This window comes from Herpailurus yagouaroundi, unplaced genomic scaffold, assembly GCF_014898765.1.
Source record: "Herpailurus yagouaroundi ecotype Mexico unplaced genomic scaffold, PumYag 197, whole genome shotgun sequence".
NCBI lineage: Eukaryota > Metazoa > Chordata > Mammalia > Carnivora > Felidae > Herpailurus > Herpailurus yagouaroundi.
Genome location: NW_024412428.1, coordinates 26815872 through 26834063, shown reverse-complemented (window position 1 = coordinate 26834063; position 18192 = coordinate 26815872). Strand labels below are relative to the sequence as shown.

Here is an 18192-nt window from a genome sequence, read left to right as displayed (position 1 = left end):
GATCTCACAGTTCGTGAGTTCGAGCCCCACGTTGGGATCTGTGCTGACAGTGCAGAGCCTGCTTGGGATTCTCTCTCTCTCTCTCTCTCTCTCTCTCTCTTTGTTCCTCCCCCACTCACTGTCTTGCTCTGAAAATAAATAAATAAAGTTTAGAAGAAATAAAAGAATTCTCTTTTAAAGATATAGAATGTCAACCTCCTATCCTCCTAAAATAGGTTTGGGGCAGCTTTCATACATTTCTTTTAATGAAAACATCCAATCCACTTTACACATTCCCAGCAATATACTAGCTATGCTCTAAAACACTCCAAGCGATCAATCACATCTCTCTTCCCATGAGAAATCTTTCATGGCCTCTCCGCTGCTTAAGGAACAAAACCCAAATCCAGCGGCAGCCTTCAGGGCTCTGCCCGCTGGCCCCCAACTGCTCTTCCCACTTCACCTCGCTCTAGAAACTGCCATGCAGCTCTCGTGTACCCTGGGACAGGTGACGTGCCTTTCTCCTCCTGGGCCAAATTCCTCTCTGCTTCCTTGTGTCTTTTCTCCTGGGGCTCCAGCCTCTGACCAGGATGTATTTAGGCCCTTTTTCTCCTGGGGGGCAGGGGGGACCCTTGTTTCTCCTGCACAGTTCTCCTCTGTGACGATTTTCTTGATATACCTTCCTTGACACTCGCCCCTGTGTTCCCAAAGCACGTTGCTCATACATCGGTTGGCAATCATGCCATTGGCTTTGGACTTGAGTTAATCGCTTACTTGAGACACCTACATGCGGCCAGGGACTGCAACCTGCCTTCTCTCCTTAAAACCTGACACGCCCAACGGCCTGAGAAAGGTCTGACCGTCACTCGTCACTTGCCTGTAAAATGCAGATGCGGCTCAGATGATACAACTCTGATGGGTGATGGAAGGGAATTCACGCATACACGTGGTCCTGACTTAAAATTCCGGCCCCTCCCCAATCATCTGTAGTTCCCTGGGGCAGGTACTAAAGCCCCCATATGTCTTTATTCCCCCACAGCATCAAACACGTGAGAGGAGCACAGCAAACGTTAAAGAAGTCACATACACTAGTGCCCCCTGCCCCCAATTATTCCATAGGTGTTAGCAGTGACCCTTCAACTCCATCTCTGAAGGCAGGGATCCCGACCACGGGAGGGGACACTAGCCTAGCTCATTCGTCACAGGTGGTAAGACAGGAGCCACCTCTGGGCCTTCTGCGTGCGACTCCTCTCCCCTCCTTCTGTGCGTCGTGCTGAGTGACAACACACACCTGCACAGAGGACACAGGTGGGAAGAGGCAGGGCTCTGTCCCAGGCGGCAGGGGGAAGCTTCGGGGGTGACCTCGCCTGCAGGAAATCAGCAGGTGTAGGGGCGGAGACGCGGGGGGTGCTTGGGGATCACAGGGCTCCTCAGTCAGTCAGCGGGCAGGGGCTACTGCCGGGGCAGGCCCAGGTCGGCGGCCTCCTACCTTTCAGCTTGTCGGCCAGCAGGGCGGCCTCGTGCTCCGAGTAGTGCATGATCGCGGGCGGCGAGGGCGGCCGCAGCCGGTCCTCCTCCAGCTTGCGCCGGTGCCGCTCCTCGCGCGCGCGCATCCTCTGCTTGCATTCCCATTCGTAGAAGTCGTCCCTGGCCTGGGCGAAGTCCACGTGGAGGCGGCCCGAGTCCTTCTTGTCCGTGCTAGACCCTAATCGCATCCGGTAACCTGAAAGCAACGGAAAGGCCGGTCCCGTCACAAGGTCACCAGCACGATGAGGGCAAAGCGTCGCCCAGGCCCTCAGCGAGGGCGCGATACGGGTGCTTTCGCCTCTTTCTCTGCCCATAGCAAGGGCACTCTGCCCGTAGCAGGTGGGAAGCAGTTACGCTTCTCCCCAGCGATCAGGAAGCACGGCCAAGTTCAGCTTATTAGGGATTTGGGGATAAACCCCCTCCTGGGAGGCGTCTCAGAGGGTCACCTACCCATCTTGCAAGCCGCTGTTACTAAGAGGATGACCTCAAGAACCAGGACACTTACAGTAACTCCTTCTTCCCTCTGGCTTCCAGGAAGCTCCGAAACAAATTTGGCACGTAGCGTTCTCCCTCCCGGCTCCCCGATTTTATGGCTTTGTTTTTTTTTTCTATTTTTGATTTATGGTAACTCCATTGCGTAAGTGCTCTTAAGTTCTTTTTAGAAAAAGGGGGAGCAGGAGTAAATAAAGAATATCTGTGATATTTAAAAAGATCCACAAAGTAAATTCCGCAGCACCTCACTCACATGTTACCGCTTCATTCCCCTAGAACATGCTGCTCAATTCTCTCTCAGCAGCTGCAAAAGCCACAATCACCAAGGCAATTTTGCAATGCTGTTTTATTTCCACTTATCCTCCGGGGCACGCGGGAGAATATTTTACCTTCAATCAAGAGGCCTTGCTACTGCCTTCCTTACAGCCCTGCGCTACCTCATCTGGCACGCAGCACTGCACAAATTGTCCACGCGATCTTTGAAGGCCACGGGAGCCCGCGCAAGAACGCGGGGCTAGACCAAAACCAGGGGCCTGGAAATCTTTGGGGGATTTGCGGCGAGCTACCCAACTTACAAGCAGATGATGTGCAGACACTCGATCTGAGACATCAACGCAAACAGAACTGAAACCAGACAGCTAGCCTAACTTCAAATGAAGGAAGACTTGGCTTTGAGGCTGCTCTTTCAGTTTGGGGCACTCAGATTTTAAAAACATAAATTCAGGTCCCAGCAGGATCACAGCTGTTGGGGCTGCCAGAGGAGACAGCAAAGTGAGCACTTTTGCTGTGTAGGGCCTTTGCAAATGAGACACCACTGTGAAATGCCAGGCTGCCCTGTGCTGATGTTCAAGATCTCTATGGTAGATTTCAATGGATTATCTTGGCATTTGGGTTGGAGCTCAGCTGAAAATCCCTGCAGAGGCTGACTTCTCCCCTGTAGGGCACTTCACACCTTTGAGAAGTTGCAAACACAAAACAGATCTCACATCTGATTCCTGTTGTGCCCTTCTCCCTCCTAGGTTCAAATGGTGTTCTCTAAAAATGGGAAGACCTAACAATACCTACGACACACGTAAACATCCCGTCATAGATGAGCAGAATTCATGCTAAAGCAGAGTGTATCTTGGTGCTGGGCCATAGCGATGTAACAAGTCGGCAGGCCACGGTGATATATACATAACAGCTGAGCGGGTGGCACCACCTGAGACTGGCTAGCAGTCCCCACTGGCCAAGGGACTTTCTCCTGCCCGTGTCCAGAGCATCGCTTTTCAGATATTTCTGTTCCAAAATGTACCCTCTCTTTCACCGACACATCATCATTAAGGCCTTAAAAAGAGATCCTGATGAGGCTGAGCCTAAAATTAGCCTGGCCTTCAAATGTGAACACGGTCCTAAAATTAGGCCTTCCAGCTGGGCACGGGCTTGCAGGAGCTTGCACACGGGAGGGGCAGCCTTCTGTCCCCACACCCCCCACCCCTCCAAATAAGCAGCCTTCCAGATCCTCCCCGGACTGATGTGCAACCTTCCTAGGGCGATGGAGGTAAAGCTGGGAGACCCCTGTGCCCCCAGGCAGGGAAGCTGGAGGTGAGGCCTTAGCTGTGGGCTCTCCCTGCCGCAAAGGGGCAGATCAAGGAGCAATCAGGCGCCCGGCTAAGCAGCAGGACCAGGGTCCAAGTGGGGCAAAGCCTAGCATCAAGGAATCAATAGAGAAATACCTTCCACGTGCCTAAATTTGGGCCTGTTCATCTTTGGCGACGTCTCAAGGCGCTTCTGACTGGGTCTAAACATTGTGTTATGTTGGCGTTGAAAAGCACTTTTGATCTACTCTAACCCTCTCATTTAATCAGGTGGGGTGAAGTAATACTTTTATTGGTAGAGCTGTGATTAGAACCCGGCTTCCCGAGGCAGGGTCCGTGAGAAATAAGGATCCGTGTTTCTTTTATCATCTTCAGGATATTTGTGTTAAAAACAACCATTTCCTGGATGGTTCCTATTGTTGTCGGTGCCCTGCTAAGCACTTAATATCCATTATGTTGATTCGTTCCTCATAATAATCCTATAAGTTACTACTGTTGCTGCCTCAGTTTTGCAGATGAGAAAATGGAAGCCAGGGAGAGGTATTCTAGCCCGAGGCACGTGAGACCCGGGAGACCCGTCGCCAGGCATGCTGGTGACAGAGCCACCACCTGTGTGTGTAACAAGAGTACTCTGATGCTGTGGCCCAAGAAGATATGGGAAGCAAAACACGTAGCTGTTTATGCGCTGTAAAATATTTTCCTCTGTGTTTCGTCTTCCATCTCCTTTAGAAGGCTTTCAGAATTTTTCCCCACTTTGTTAGGTTTTCTTGGAATAAGGGTTTGAAAGTCCTCCACATCTCTATGCCAGCTCTACTCCGCAAAGTCACAGCAGTGTCGGAATAACCCCGAGGCGGCTGGGGTTCGCAAGAGTGTTCCGTGGGGGGGAAGGGAGCTGCCTGCAGAAATTAAGCCTGGCAGGGGCATTCAGGTATTTTTTTTTCCCCCATTCTTTTCTCACCTTCCCTCATGAGCTTTGCCTCCGGAACGGGGAGGTGGTGTGCAGAGTGATGGATGGGAAACATGCGAGATGGAGAGTGTGAGGGAATGTCAGGGAGCTGAATCTAAGCGCACAGCTTTCTAAAGCCACATACCAATACCAGATGCGTAGTTCTTGGGTTTGGTAAAGGCCCGGATGACAGACTCCCTACAGTGGCTCCAACAGCCACAGAGCGATAGGCGGCACTGGGTCTAATTTCAGCATCTGTAAAAATCTCCCCTATGAGCTGGCACCAAAGCAGCAGATATCACGGGGCAGCCTTCACCAATCTAAGTGCACTGGCAATTGGGCAATGATATTGGGCCTTCCCCTAAAGTGGCAATGACATCAGGCTGCTTCCTGCGAGGAACTGATCTTGACCTGCTACCCTGGGGTCTAGAAAGTGAGCCACTTCCGGAAAACTGAAATTGTGCCGAGAGCATACCTTATTCCTCCCGGGAATGGCATCCAATAATAATAATGGCCCTCAGTCTTCATAATATTGCTTTTCATCTAATAAGCACTTGAGAACATTAATTAGAACCTCCGTGGAATTCCTAAAGACTGGTGTTGGGCAACCCTTCGTGCAGCGAGGAACGCTCACAGACTTAGCATAGAGCTTCTGGCCGCCAAGGAAAAGGCAGAGCTCCTCCTTTTCCAGCCCCTAACTGGGAGGACTTTATTGTACATTAAGGCAAAAGGGAATAAGCTCATATTAACATCACAAAACGTAACAAAATGCTGAGAAAACCCCCGATGTAATGCAAAGTACCGGAAAGGTAAATGGCTTTATCAACCATGAATTCCTCTGCAAAGCGAATGTGACAGAAATTCTTCTTGCTTTTCCGAATCGCTGTAATATCACCGCACTGCTCAAAGACTTCTTGAATAATTTCTTCAGTAGCGTTTTCTGGTAATCCCCCGACAAACACGGTCTTACACCCAGGAGGTCGTTCTCTTGTGGAAGGAGGTGGAAGATCTATTAATCAGAACAAAACAGAGGGGTTTTGACTTTTATTTCTTTGCCCTCTTCCTCGCTCACCTGGTGAAAGTGACACTTGAAGAGTAACTGTGTCCATTCTGAGGAAGGATAGATTTCTACACCGACCTACACGGCTGGCAGGCTGCCTTGTTTTCACCTCCTCTCCCCTCCCCAACCTTAACTTTCTGTGTTCCTTTCTACACAGACTGGCTATGCTTGTCCGTGAACAGAGATAATGCAAGTGTTAGCATAATTTCATTTCTCCTTCATAATACAGAAGCCCAGAAAACGGGGGGAAAAAAAACCTGACAAAGGACAAAGCATGATGAAATGACAACATGATGGAAAACTTGGGCTTGTTATCGGCTTTGTCTCCTTGCGGGAATAATGGATCAGCAAGGCAGAAAACTGGGAACACAACCCGAAAGCAGTACTTGCTGGGCTGGGAAACACCAAACATCGGGCCTGAAAAACCACTTTTTAAAAAAAAAAATTATTATTCACATTTAAATGAGCAAATGATTACATTGGGGGAAGTCTGTAGGAAAAGATAAAACCTACACTGTCACAACATTTTACCTAGTTTACATGTAGATTACTAAAGCAATCTCCTGAAAAGTCCACTTCAAAAAGGCAACACTGATTAATATGAATAAAAAAAAATTCTAGCTATTTAAGCCCATAAACTTAGTATCTGAGCCTAAATTAAAAAAAAAAATCTGGCTCATTTATGTCATCGAATGTATGTTTCCTTCAAGCAAATGTAATTTGGCCCAGAAACTCTGAGATGCAGCCTCCCCCCAAAATTGCAAACTGCTAAATTAATTCAATTTTCCATCTAGCAAAGCACATTTCGGAGTTTTTCTCCTACATTTGTGACGATGGATGGAAATGCTCACATATTTCACACTATGTTTTGCAGCAAATGCTAGATGTCATTGCATGCAAAAAGATTCTTAATGCTGGATATATATCCCCAAATCACACATACTGCCTTCAGGTGTCAGTTCAGCTCCTGGATACAACACATGGACATATCCCCATCCATTTGGGCTAATCTAGAGACAAAGGCCTCATGGAGAATGGACCTCCACTTTGTGCCTGCGTGTGGAAGAATTCTGAGTCAGATCTGAAAGTGAATACAATGCTACATGAAAGAAAAAGAAAGAAAGAAAGAAAGAAAGAAAGAAAGAAAGAAAGAAAGAAGGAAAGAAAGAAAGAGAGAAAGAAAGAAAGAAGAAGGAAAGAAAGAAAGAAAGAAAGAGAAAGAAAGAAAGAAAGAAAGAAAGGAAAGAAAGAGAAAGAGAGAGAGAAAGAACGAAAGAAAGAAAGAAAGAGAAAGAAGGAAGGAAAGAAAGAAAGAAAGAAAGAAAGAAAGAAAGAAAGAAAGAAAGAAGAGAAAGAAGTTTAAATTGATGAGTATCTTTCACAGGCAACACTTACTTGGATTTTGAGGGAAAAGAGTACAACTTTTGCAGTGGATTATTTCTTTGACGACAGCCACTTCTGTTGGTGGTGGCGGTGGTACCAGCCCCAGGCCTGGAATCATCGGGTTAATGGGGGTGATCCCAGTCATCATGTTGAGGCCTGGATCAAAGCCTGGAACACAGATTGAGTCTGAAAAGTACACAAGATAACATTTTGGCTGGAGGATCTGAAATCAATTTTCATCGTTGTTTTTGCTGTTTGCTTGCAAAGATTATTCGGCTTTGTGCTTTCTATTTTTTTTTTTTTTTAGGAATGTCTCCTGAAGATGTAGCATTATAGAAAGCTATTCCAGAAAGGTAAAGAGAAAATAAAAGAAGAACTTAAAGCTACATGAAAAGAAAATCATATTACTTAAGATATTAACATGGCAGAATAGAACACAGCCTATTAAAGTGGAAAACCACGCACCATGAAGCTCTGTGGTTATTGTGAATGTGATTTTCTGTTTCTTAACAGCAGTGTATTGTTTACACTGCCTTATGACCCAGAATGTGGGAAGAATACCATTTAACATTGAAGTGCCCTGTGAATCTAATTGTCAATCTGGTTTTATCAAAAGAGCCTTCTTACCCGAGTGACCTAGATTTAGAAAAGTTCAATTTATATGTGCATACTTTATAACGATACATTCAGGTCCAACCTAACCTATTTCCCCCAGGAAACAAAAAACAACGAGTGATTATAATTACCATGGCTGGGTTATATACATGAGGCACAAAATTAGCTGTACATTTCTGTATTCTATTGGATAATCACACTTTCTTCCTCTAATTCAATCAACAAATAATTGACCAACGCTTCTGAAATCGTTATGCCCTGTATTAAAACAACAAATTTACGCCCTGTATAAAAAAAAAATGAAAGGGGGCAAAAGGAATGGGTTTTCCAATATAAGCAATGAGTTGTTTTTTGGTGGTGTTGTTTTGTGTGTGTGTGTGTGTGTGTGTGTGTGTGTGTGTGGTAATGAAACAAGTAACTGCAAAGATGATATACAGGGATTTTCTTATCCTAAATGAGTAAGATTTATTTACAAGCAGGGACTGTTACAATAATATACTGAGTGCCTAAAAGTAGCTGCAAGGGGATCCTTCTCCTGAGAGTTTTTCTGTTTGCAGAAAGCAGACAGTCTCCCTGGGAGCGTGATGATGTTCCAGGCAGACACACAGGAGCACAGATCACCGGGAGTAGTCATGGTGACCCTCCACTACTCCTCAGCCGTGAAACTCTCCTATCTCTTCTCCCTCGTCGTCCTAGATCATTCCCATTCCTCCCTCCTGGCCCTTCTGACCCTGGAAGGTCCCTGCCTTAGTGGCATGGCCTCACCCTTTGCTTACCTGTGCCGAAAGGTCCAGCAAGCCCAGAGGCAGACGAAGTGACAGTCACACCCTCTGTTTGCTAAGATACTCCAGTGCATAGAAATCACCAGCAAAACCTTTTCCTTTCTGGGAAAAGGTTTGTCATAGCTTTCCTGCAGCTACCCTGGGTATTTCCACTCTCTTTCTGGGTTGAACAGCATAAGCAGGGTGATCCCGATCTATAACCCCAGGAGGACTGCTGTCCCATTTATTAGGAGATCCATCTAACTTGACAATGTGCCAGCATGACTTCAATAAAATGAGCATTCTTTTCTCCAGTTGTGCTTTGGTTTAAAAAAAAAAAAAGGTCCTAAATCTAAATGCCAAATGAGCATTCTTGTTCGGAGGAGTCGTCTTGACATCCTAGGTACTTCTTCTGTAATTATGGTTTTTAGTTTCTTCATCTGTAACATGGGATGGTTTGGCTGAATAATCTCTTAGAGCAGTAGTAGGGATTCTGCGCTGACACCGCTCAAAACAAGTGATACACAAAAGACACAAAGGCTTGGAAGTGACAGAGACAAGACTCGCACTTTGGTTAGTCATTTGAAATCCTCATGAAGTTTCCCAGGTCTTTTTTCTCATTTCACAGACAAAGAAATTGAGGCTTAAAGCAGTTAAGTGAAATCCCCAACACCACAAAGCAAACAAAAGGCAGAGTCCGCACAGGGGCCCTTAGGTCTCTGGCTCTGTATTTAAATGCGTCTCTTGACTATTTCAAAGTTTCCATTCGAATGAACCGACTTGATCTTTCACCTGATCTATGTCACTACTGAACATTCACTCCTCTCTTTAAAAAAGTTAAGACGTATCCTTCCATCCCAGATGCCAAGTCTGAAGGGGAAGTTCCCGAACAGAATGGCTTTCAGTGTCCCAACTTACCTGTCTCATCTTAAGAAATTTGCTTGCAAGGACTTCAGTGATGGTGATCACTGAAACAACAGATTGCCTTTCAAGGTGAATATATTAGAAATCGAAGTATTGGCATGCATATGCTTTTATTTAATCTCATTCTGTACGTAAGGTTCGTCTGTTTCATTCCTGGCCTGGCCCTCTCTGTTGTTTGCCAACACAGGGTGATTTAAGGCTGAGATGGCTCAGGACAGCAAACCCTGTGAATTGTAATAACCAGATGTTTTTCACAAATGAGATGTGAAGCCCGGCGCTCGTGTTCTCTTTAGTCGTAACGCACTTCTGTTTTCTTTTGGGAGGCTAAATAAATAAATGGGGACAAAAGACACTGCTCTTGAGCAAAGTATTTTAATATAGAGCAAGCATTACTTTGCTTTTTCTGAGACATCAATATGAAGAGACTCTGAGGTTTAATGAAATCTGCATGGTGAGTACAGTAGCTTGAAAAGAGCTTAGAAAGGAATTAACACTTAAATTATGTTGGACCTCAAAGGATCGGAGATTCAGTATTTGAGAGGAGGAAGTAGGGAAGGATTAGACCTTTTTTTTATTTTTTTAAATAAGAACCCATTACTTGTTAACAATATAGGAACAGATGGAAATTGTTTTCTCAAATGGCACAGGAACCTATTCTGTACTAACTCATTAAAGGAAACGCACAATTTTGGGGAGTCGGAGAAAGACAGATGCACAGGAAGACAAAGGTGAAGAGAGAATTCAAGCTCTAAGAGGCAGTTCCTTGTCTTGCTTAGAAAAGGTACCCCTGTGAACTTCAGAGATAATGAGTTATAATTCCACTCACGGAAAAGAGGAAGAAGGCTTAACTTGCAGCAAGAAAGAATCCAATTAAGTAGAGAGTAGAACTTTCTTTCAGAAACCGTACTTAAACAAGAGGAAGGGCTATTTGTTTCGAAGACGGCAGCCCTGTCCGGCTTCTCCTTGGAAGGAGGCCAAGCCAAGCAAGCAGGTGCTAAGGCCAAAGCTGAGCCAACGATTCTTTCTGGTTGTCTTCTCCCAACCGGACAAGACAAAAGCAGGAACACAAGTCCTGCTTACCGATCCATACACAGCCCAGTGAGTGTTTCATCAATTGGGCAAGCATTTTTTCAGAGGGGAGGTTAGGGTCTTGTGTTCAGGCACGACAGTTTCTTTCACTCATTCATTTGGCACTTACTGGGCACCTACCGCTGCAAGGATCTGGCGTCGCGCACTGTAATACGTCCCCCACTTGGGGAAATCACAGTGTCTAAGGAGAACATGAAAGATGGGCACCAAACTCAGCAGAAGAGTTGAGAAAAACGGAGGCTCAGGGGTCAGCCCAGGAAGGGGCCCGCTGGGGAGAGCCTGATGGGCCTGGGCAATTCCAAACAACTGTCCGTGCTACAGCGTGGTCCGCATGTGACAGTGTGACCCCAGTGTCCTGAGGGGCCGCGGGAGTCAGATTAGATGAGACCGCACCTTGCTGTTCGAGCCAGTACATTCTGGCTTTATTCTCCCTGGGACGGTGGCCACCAAAGGTCGGACGTGCACTTTCTAGGCCGAGGCCCCCTGCCGGCTGTGCAGCCCGCCCATCCCTCCTTCTCAATTTGTCTGCTGCCCCTAGCAGTGGTCAGCCCCCTTTCCCGTCAGTGCCTCACTGATGTCTACCTATTTGAAATGAGAACTAGACCTCCCTCAAAAGAAAGGCCATCGAGGCCTATCTCTGTCAAGCCTGGACCGAACTAGGTTAGGTGTGGGTGTGCATGCTGGGCTGAGCTGAGGCTAGGGGGACACAGGTGCACTGTCTGTGCCAGGAACAAGTGTGGCCCAGAAGGCAGGGCACAGCATTCCAAGAGAATAATATGAAAAAAGAGGCAGGAGTCAGGCTAGCCAAAGGTTAGCATTAGGTCTAGTCCTGGGCAGAGATCATGAGCAGCAGACAAAACACGAGACCAGGCAGCTTTGCCAGGTCCCCAGCTTTGCCAGGGGATGCCGCTGGCAGGTCACGGGGCCTGAACCACCCTGATCCACGTTCTGACTCCATCCGGGTAGAGGTGTGGCAACAACGTGTCGGGGTCAGAGGCCGAGAGAAACCGACGGGGAGGTTACGTGAGCTGGATCCCAGGCTGGAGAAGCAAGACAGACACCAGAAGCAAGGCCTAGGGATTGTGAAAGGAGGCAGACACGCCAGGCATCAGTCCTGGGGCCTGGGTCACAGCCCAGCCAGTGTCAAAGCCAGCTGGACGCTGAGTCTTAGAAGGCAGGGCCCCAGGGGCCCCCTTCCTCGTACCTGAGGCCCAGATGGGACCTCAAGTCCAGGGAGGTGCCAAGCTTGTGGGGGCCGGGCAGAGAGACAGGCTGGAGGGGCTCTGGCAAACGAGCAGAAACTCCTGTCCTTTCTCCAGAGGAGTTATTGTCTCAAAATATGATCCCTTCTCACTGGGCAGAGAAACTACGTGATACGTGAGGACATTCTGTTTATTGGACATTTGGGATACATGATGGACACTGTTTCTCATGATAGTTTCTTGTTGCAGTTGACAGGACCTACTCTTCTACAATGTCCGTTAAACTCAGACTGTTAAAGGAATGCTTTTTTCTTTTATTTCTTTTTTTAATGTTTATTGATTTTTGAGAGAGAGAGAGAGAGAGAGGAAGAGTGAGTGGGGGAGGGGCAGAGAGAGAGGGAGACACAGAATCCGAAGGAGGTTCCAGGCCCTGGGCTGACAGCACACAGCCTGACGTGGGGCTCGAACTCACGGACCACGAGATCATGACCTGAGCTGAAGTCGGACGCTTAACCGACTGAGCCACCCAGGCGTTCTGGGAATGTTTTTTTTTGTTTTTTGTTTTTTTTTTCATTACATGTCCTCCTTTTCTCCAATATTCTTGAAAATTCATGATCAACACAGGAAACCAATTTTTAAAAGGGTAAACTCGAGCTGGAAGGACGTGAGCACAGCTGAGTCAGCTAAGGCTGACTGATCCCTTAGCCTCTCTGGGCTTCAGGGTCTTCTGCAGATAAACGTGAACATGAACCAGAGATTCCACCTCCACAGAATGGGAGCATCGGAGAGGACAGCCTGTGTGAAGGCAGGATATCAGCGTGTCAGGAGCCCAAATCTGCAATCAAATGTCCCTGTGGTCAGGCCCTAGGTCTTTCCTGAGGCTACATGACCTCGGGAAGGTTAACCTTCCTAAGCCTCATTTATAATATCTGAAAAATGGGGATAATCATATTTAAATTTTAATCCTCTTGAGAGGATTAAATGGGATTTAAAAAAAATCTGAAGTGTTTAACGTAACGTCTGGCACATGGTAAGTGTGTAACAAATGGTCGCACTTATAGGCAATGTTATAAATATGTATTTTATGTATAATAATATTTATGTAAGCTGCTATAAACATGTTATTAATACTGTATACACATAAAGGGTCATGATGGTGATGGCGAAGTATTTGTTTTGACAAACATTTGAGCGCCTTGTAAATGCTGGCTGCTCTGGTAGGTACTTCGCCTGTAAAGATAATATAGGAATCCTTCCTTCCACGAAGTGACAGTCCGGCGGCAGAAACAACTAAAGAGAAAATGACAATAGAGTATGACAACTGTTGTGAGACATTTAAATAGGGGGTGCTATGGAAACACAGAGAAGGGGGGGGGCGCAGAAACCATACTGGGATATGGGCGTTATGGTTTGAATTGTGTCTCCCTGAACAGGTATGTTGAAGTCTTAACTCCCCTGGTCCCTGTGAATGTAACTTTATTTAGAAATAGGGTCTTTGCAGACGTAATCAAGTTAAGATAATGTCATACTCAATTAGGGTGAGCTCTATCTAATATGACCGATGTCCTGGTGAGGACAGAAGGGACACAGGCATACAGAGGATGCCACGTGACTATGGAGGCAGAGATTCAGTTATGTCGTGGCAAGCCAAGGAACTGCTATCAAAAACCAGAAACTAGGAGAAAGGCACGGAAAACAGATTCTTCCCTGGTTCCTTCCCAGAGAGAGGATGGCTACGCCGACACTTTGATTTCTGACTTCTTGCCTCCAGAACTGAGGGAATGACGTTTCTGTTTTAAGCCATCCCGGGTTGTGGTACTTTCTTACGGCAGTTCTGGGAAACTAATACGGGGGACGGGTCATGGGAGGGATGCTGGAGTGGGGGACAGCTGACCTGAGTCTCAAGGGCATGACTTCTATGGGCATGTAGAAAAGGTATTCTCAAAATATATTTACTAGGATCATAAATACAAAAGATATTTCTAAATGTTCTCTTAGAAGAAATGTTCAAAACCAGTCCCCTGGAGGCAGAATTGCTCTTATGTTTTCCCTTTGTGGAAAAAAACAAAAAAAAACAAAAGAAAACCCAACCCTGAAGATGGCCACGTATTTATTAAGAACAAATCAACCCCACAGATGATAAGTTCACATAACGGCGTACTTTATAAGATAAGTGAATGCCTACAAGCAGAATCTAAGAAAGCAACATTGAAAATGCTTTTGTGATCTTTCCAAAGAGTTCCAAAGGTGGTGAGATATGTTTTCTATTTACACCCGAGACGTACACCCAAAGTGAGCTCCTGGAGCCTTGCTGTGCTCACGTTGTAAACAAAGGCCTCGTTCCATAAATAAAACCCTCTGTCTCCTTTGACTGCAGATAGAATGATGGCAGAACACAGGAATGCAGCCGTCGACGGCTATTTTAAGTACTGTTGACTTGAGTGAGGAGATCTGTGTCCATATTTGAAACTACAACACAAGTGAAGAGAATTTCAAAATTTGCACCAAAATTGGTTCAGGGAAGCAACGACTGCCGAAAGAAGTCTGTCAGATCTTTCCTGTGCGTGGAGCCTGCACCCAAAAACCAAATTTGGAGTGAGCAGGAGGTAAAAGCCTATCAAAGGTTCTGCGAAAGTCACTCACGCTGGGGGCTGGGCGATTTGAATTTGGTGCCAGAGCTCAGTACAGAGGCCTCACCTGTCACACTCAGAGTAAGACGTCCTGTCCCCTGGACCTGCTAGCACCCACTCTTCAGTCACTGAGGCACATGCCCAGCTGAGGCATGAAAACTGTGCTGGCATATGCCAGGCAGGTGTGCAGGGGTTCAGTCTGACCAGGAAGCAAAGGATGCTGGGCCTCGCCACAGTGAATTTTCAAAGCTGCAAGAGATCTGAGTATTTCCTAGTCCTACCCTCTTGATTTCGTGATGAGAAAACCGAGGCTCAGACAGGTGAAGTGACTTGCCCAAAGTGACACAGCTAGTTAAGAGAGGAACTGAAATTAGGACCCGGAGTCCTTGCTGCTTCACCAGTGTGCATCTGAGTTCCCCAGTGTCTGTCCGCCCTGCCGTCCCTAAGACGCAGCTACTGACAGGATGTTCACGACTTCCCAAGACTGTGCATTCCACTACTAACGGTTTCACGGTGAGAAGTTTACCTGTCTCGTATGTTGCCTCGGGACCTGATATCCTGGAGTAACTCCATTGTCTTTATTCTGCTCTCCTGGGCTGTCGTCACAAGTCTGTTCCCCTGTCCTCGCGCTGCTGGTCAAATCCACGAAGAAAGCTCATAGGAGCACCCGCCGGGCCTCAGGGACCCTGCTCCCCTTAGCCTTTCCACAAGTGACTTCCTCTAAAACCCACCCTTGCTGAGGTCTAGGGGGTTAGTCCCAGAAATAGGCCCCAATAGAAGCTGACCTATAGGACTGGCAGGGATTTCGACCCTTCTTAATTCCGAAGTCTATGCTTTTGGCTGACTTGGTACATTATGATTAAAAAGCAATGGTCGCGTTTGAATGCTTGCTTTGTGCCAGGCCTCTGTGGAAAGCTTCACGTCATCTCACGGCACGAGACTTTTGACAGTCCCATCACGGAGCTGACATGCATCAACTAACCTCACTCAACTAGAACACGTGTGTTGTGTCTCTGCAGGATGCCGTTATGCAACTTTGCAGTTGATGTTTTAAAACTAAATACAAGAGTTTGCATTTTCCATTGGATTTTCCAAAATCTCCCTTCATTTTTTTTTTAATTTTTTAATGTTTATTTATTTTTGAGAGAAAGAGAAAGAGAAAGAGAGTGAGCACGCGAGGGGCAGAGAGAGAGGGAGACACAGAATCTACAGCAGGTTCCAGGCTCTGAGCTGTCAGCACAGAGCCCAACACAGAGCTCGGACTCATGAACCGTGAGATCACTACCTGAGCCAAAGTTGGAATGCTTAACTGACTGAGCCACCCAGGTGCCCCCCCCCCCCAAACCTTGGTTCTTAGGTTCTCCTCCCGTCTCGAATTTTCCCTCCCGGCCCTCAAAAGCTATACAATGGCAAGACAGCTCCTTCTTAAAGTTCCCACCCCTTCTAATTTCTCCTTGCAGGTCAGACTTGGCCAGGGAAGACCCTCTTAGACATATCTGCATAGACTCCTTTCCCCTAACATTTACTTCTCCTGAACTCAAGTCATTGATTCCCAGTTCTGAGGGCCAATGCCAAATTCTCACTGTGCATGGGGTCACTCTTAATTCCTTGCGTTATAAGCTCTTGCTAAGTTATTTTCTCTGCTCTGTGGCCTGCTGGCACCCTCATGCTTCTTTTCATATGTGTCAAAATGCACCCTGATTACAGCATCCAGGCCTTCCTTCCGACCTCATCTCCATTGCATACTCCTGGATGGAGTAAGTAGCTTCAGGACTTGCCTCTTTCTTTTGTTTGTTTGTTTGCTTCTTTGTTTGTTTTGAGAGAGAGAGAGAGAGAGAGAGAGAGCGAGCATGCACAAGCAGGGAAGGGGCAGAGAGAGAGGGAGAGAGAGAATCCCAAGCAGGCTTCTCACTGTCAGTGCAGAGCCCAACACGGGGCTTGAACTCATCAACTGTGAGATCATGACCTGAGCCGGAATCAAGAGCCAGACACTTAACTGACTGAGCCATCCAGGCGCCCCCTTGCCTATTTCTTTTAACGGCAATTCCCCTTCCTCTCAGTTCCTAGTTTAAAACCTTGGTAGCAACCACATGTGGTCACATGCCCGAACCTTTTAGACAGACTTCCCTTTGAAAGGCTTTTCCCACATCATCGTTTTTTGTTCCCACTGCTATATAGGTGCCTATTAGGTCTCATCTGGAAGGTTGCAAAAGCCGCCGTGTATGCCCAGAGGCTGTGCCTTCTGTATCTTCTTCCTTCCCCCCACGCCCTTCTTACACCCCTGAACCTGGATCAGCCAGTCATGCCCACGGGAGACCCACGGGAATAGGCCGTAATTGGGGCTTCCAAATTACTTCTTTCAAACTTCTTTTCACATCCCCGTCTCATTAGCTGATGATTAATTTTCTCTCTGTACGACGTTATGTGACTTTGTACAGCAGGACTGTTACATAATGGTAGGAAAAAAAGGCCTGAATAAGCTATTGGTGTTCTGTGCTTTGAAACAACTGACAGACTTATGGCACAGAGGCAGAACGGAGAGGCAAAACGCTATGGAGTCCTGGAGAATGTTTTTGAATATTCAGTCAAGCATGTAAGAGGCACTCTTTAATTCTTAAGTATTTATCCATCCATCTATCTATCTACCTATCTATCTAGCTTTTTAAGGATGGGGACCCTCTGAGTATATAGGGAAAGACTAAATAATTTATGTCAACACATTTCTTTCTGGCATTCAATGCCTTCTCGCTCTGTTCTTCTCTGAAGTCCGGTAATAGCCTGGCGTCATATTGATATAGAGACCTCTGCAGTCAGCGGTCGTGACAGCGGGGGTGGTATTTCATGGCATGTAAACGTCTTCACAGATCTTCCCTTGGAAACCTGCATCTTCCCAAGATAATATGCAAGGGCTAACCTTTTGATTTTATTTATCCACCTTAGTTTTAGTTTACAAAGGCATCCGGGAGATAGGTAACATCTCATAAATTTAAACAAGAACAAAGGAAAACTTATTCAATATTTAGCTTCAAAGAAAACATTCACATCATATTATTTTAAACAATTTATGTAGGTTTCAATTTAAACTTACTGCTTGAAGGGATTGAAGCAACCCAGAGTTGGTCTCTTTAAATGAGATCAGCATATAGCCCTCGGCTGGGGGAGAAAATAGAGCCTCTTTTGAAAGCAAACACATCATGAACACTCCTAAAGGAAACTTCCGAGTCGTGTGTTGTTTGAAAATCACAGACTGATCTAATATTAATTTAATTTTCCTACTCGACTGTGTGGGCCAGGACAATAGGCTGCGAAGAAATAAGAGTGGAAGATGGAAAGAAAAGAGCAATCCAAGGGCCAGGCGGCAACGGAGGGAGGGGCCACCCGAGCCCTGGGCTCAACAACAGGCTCACGCCCTCCTGCCCCGACTCCCAGCCGCTTTACACCGCAGATCTTAATGTGCAAAAAGATAAAAGATAATATTTACCTCGACAGGCTTGTTGTGAGGAGGGAGTGAGTTAAAATATATAAAGGGGTTAAAATAGTGCCTGGTAGAGGAAGCCCTCCATACATATTAGCCATCATTTAAAATATTTAATATATTTGTTTAATTATATTGCCTTCAATCTTTAATGATGAATATATTTGCGTGTGTGCCTTTGTGCATGTGTATACTACACGGTATAGATCAGACGACACTGCCTTAGTGTCCTTTCGAAGAGGCGGTGCCGTATAGTCTTGCCATCGGAGGAATTTCTCCGACAGTTTGTTGTTTGTTGTTGTTGTCCCCTCTCCCCCCAAAGGCCCAAGATGTTTGTCAGTGCCTGGAAATGAGAATTATAGAGTACAGAGCTATTTCCTCTCTGCTTTTTCTGCCAAGAAGATTCGCTTTTTGTACCCAAATTCACCAACGGGGCTCAGTCATATGTTTGGCATATCATTCTCCCTAAACTTAGCTTTTCCATTGAAATACTATTTTATTCATGTAAATGAATATGCCTATGTTATTAAGT

The 18192-nt window shown here is 46.3% G+C and overlaps 1 protein-coding gene across 13 annotated transcripts in view; it reads right to left on the bottom strand.

Annotated features, from left to right (window-relative positions):
* ENOX1 (ecto-NOX disulfide-thiol exchanger 1) overlaps positions 1-18192 on the bottom strand; it is a 555199-nt gene that overhangs the window by 149944 nt on the left and 387063 nt on the right. For 10 of the 13 annotated variants that reach the window (XM_040448509.1, XM_040448518.1, XM_040448514.1 and 7 more), the window contains 3 exons: positions 6977-7150; positions 5324-5530; positions 1469-1702 (listed from right to left, as the gene is read on the bottom strand). In XM_040448509.1, the coding sequence (XP_040304443.1) occupies positions 1469-1702; positions 5324-5530; positions 6977-7150 (615 nt within the window). Of the gene's footprint in view, positions 1-1468; positions 1703-5323; positions 5531-6976; positions 7151-8355; positions 8595-18192 lie in introns of those variants that run through there. The other 3 variants (XM_040448522.1, XM_040448521.1, XM_040448516.1) reach the window with 3 other exon arrangements.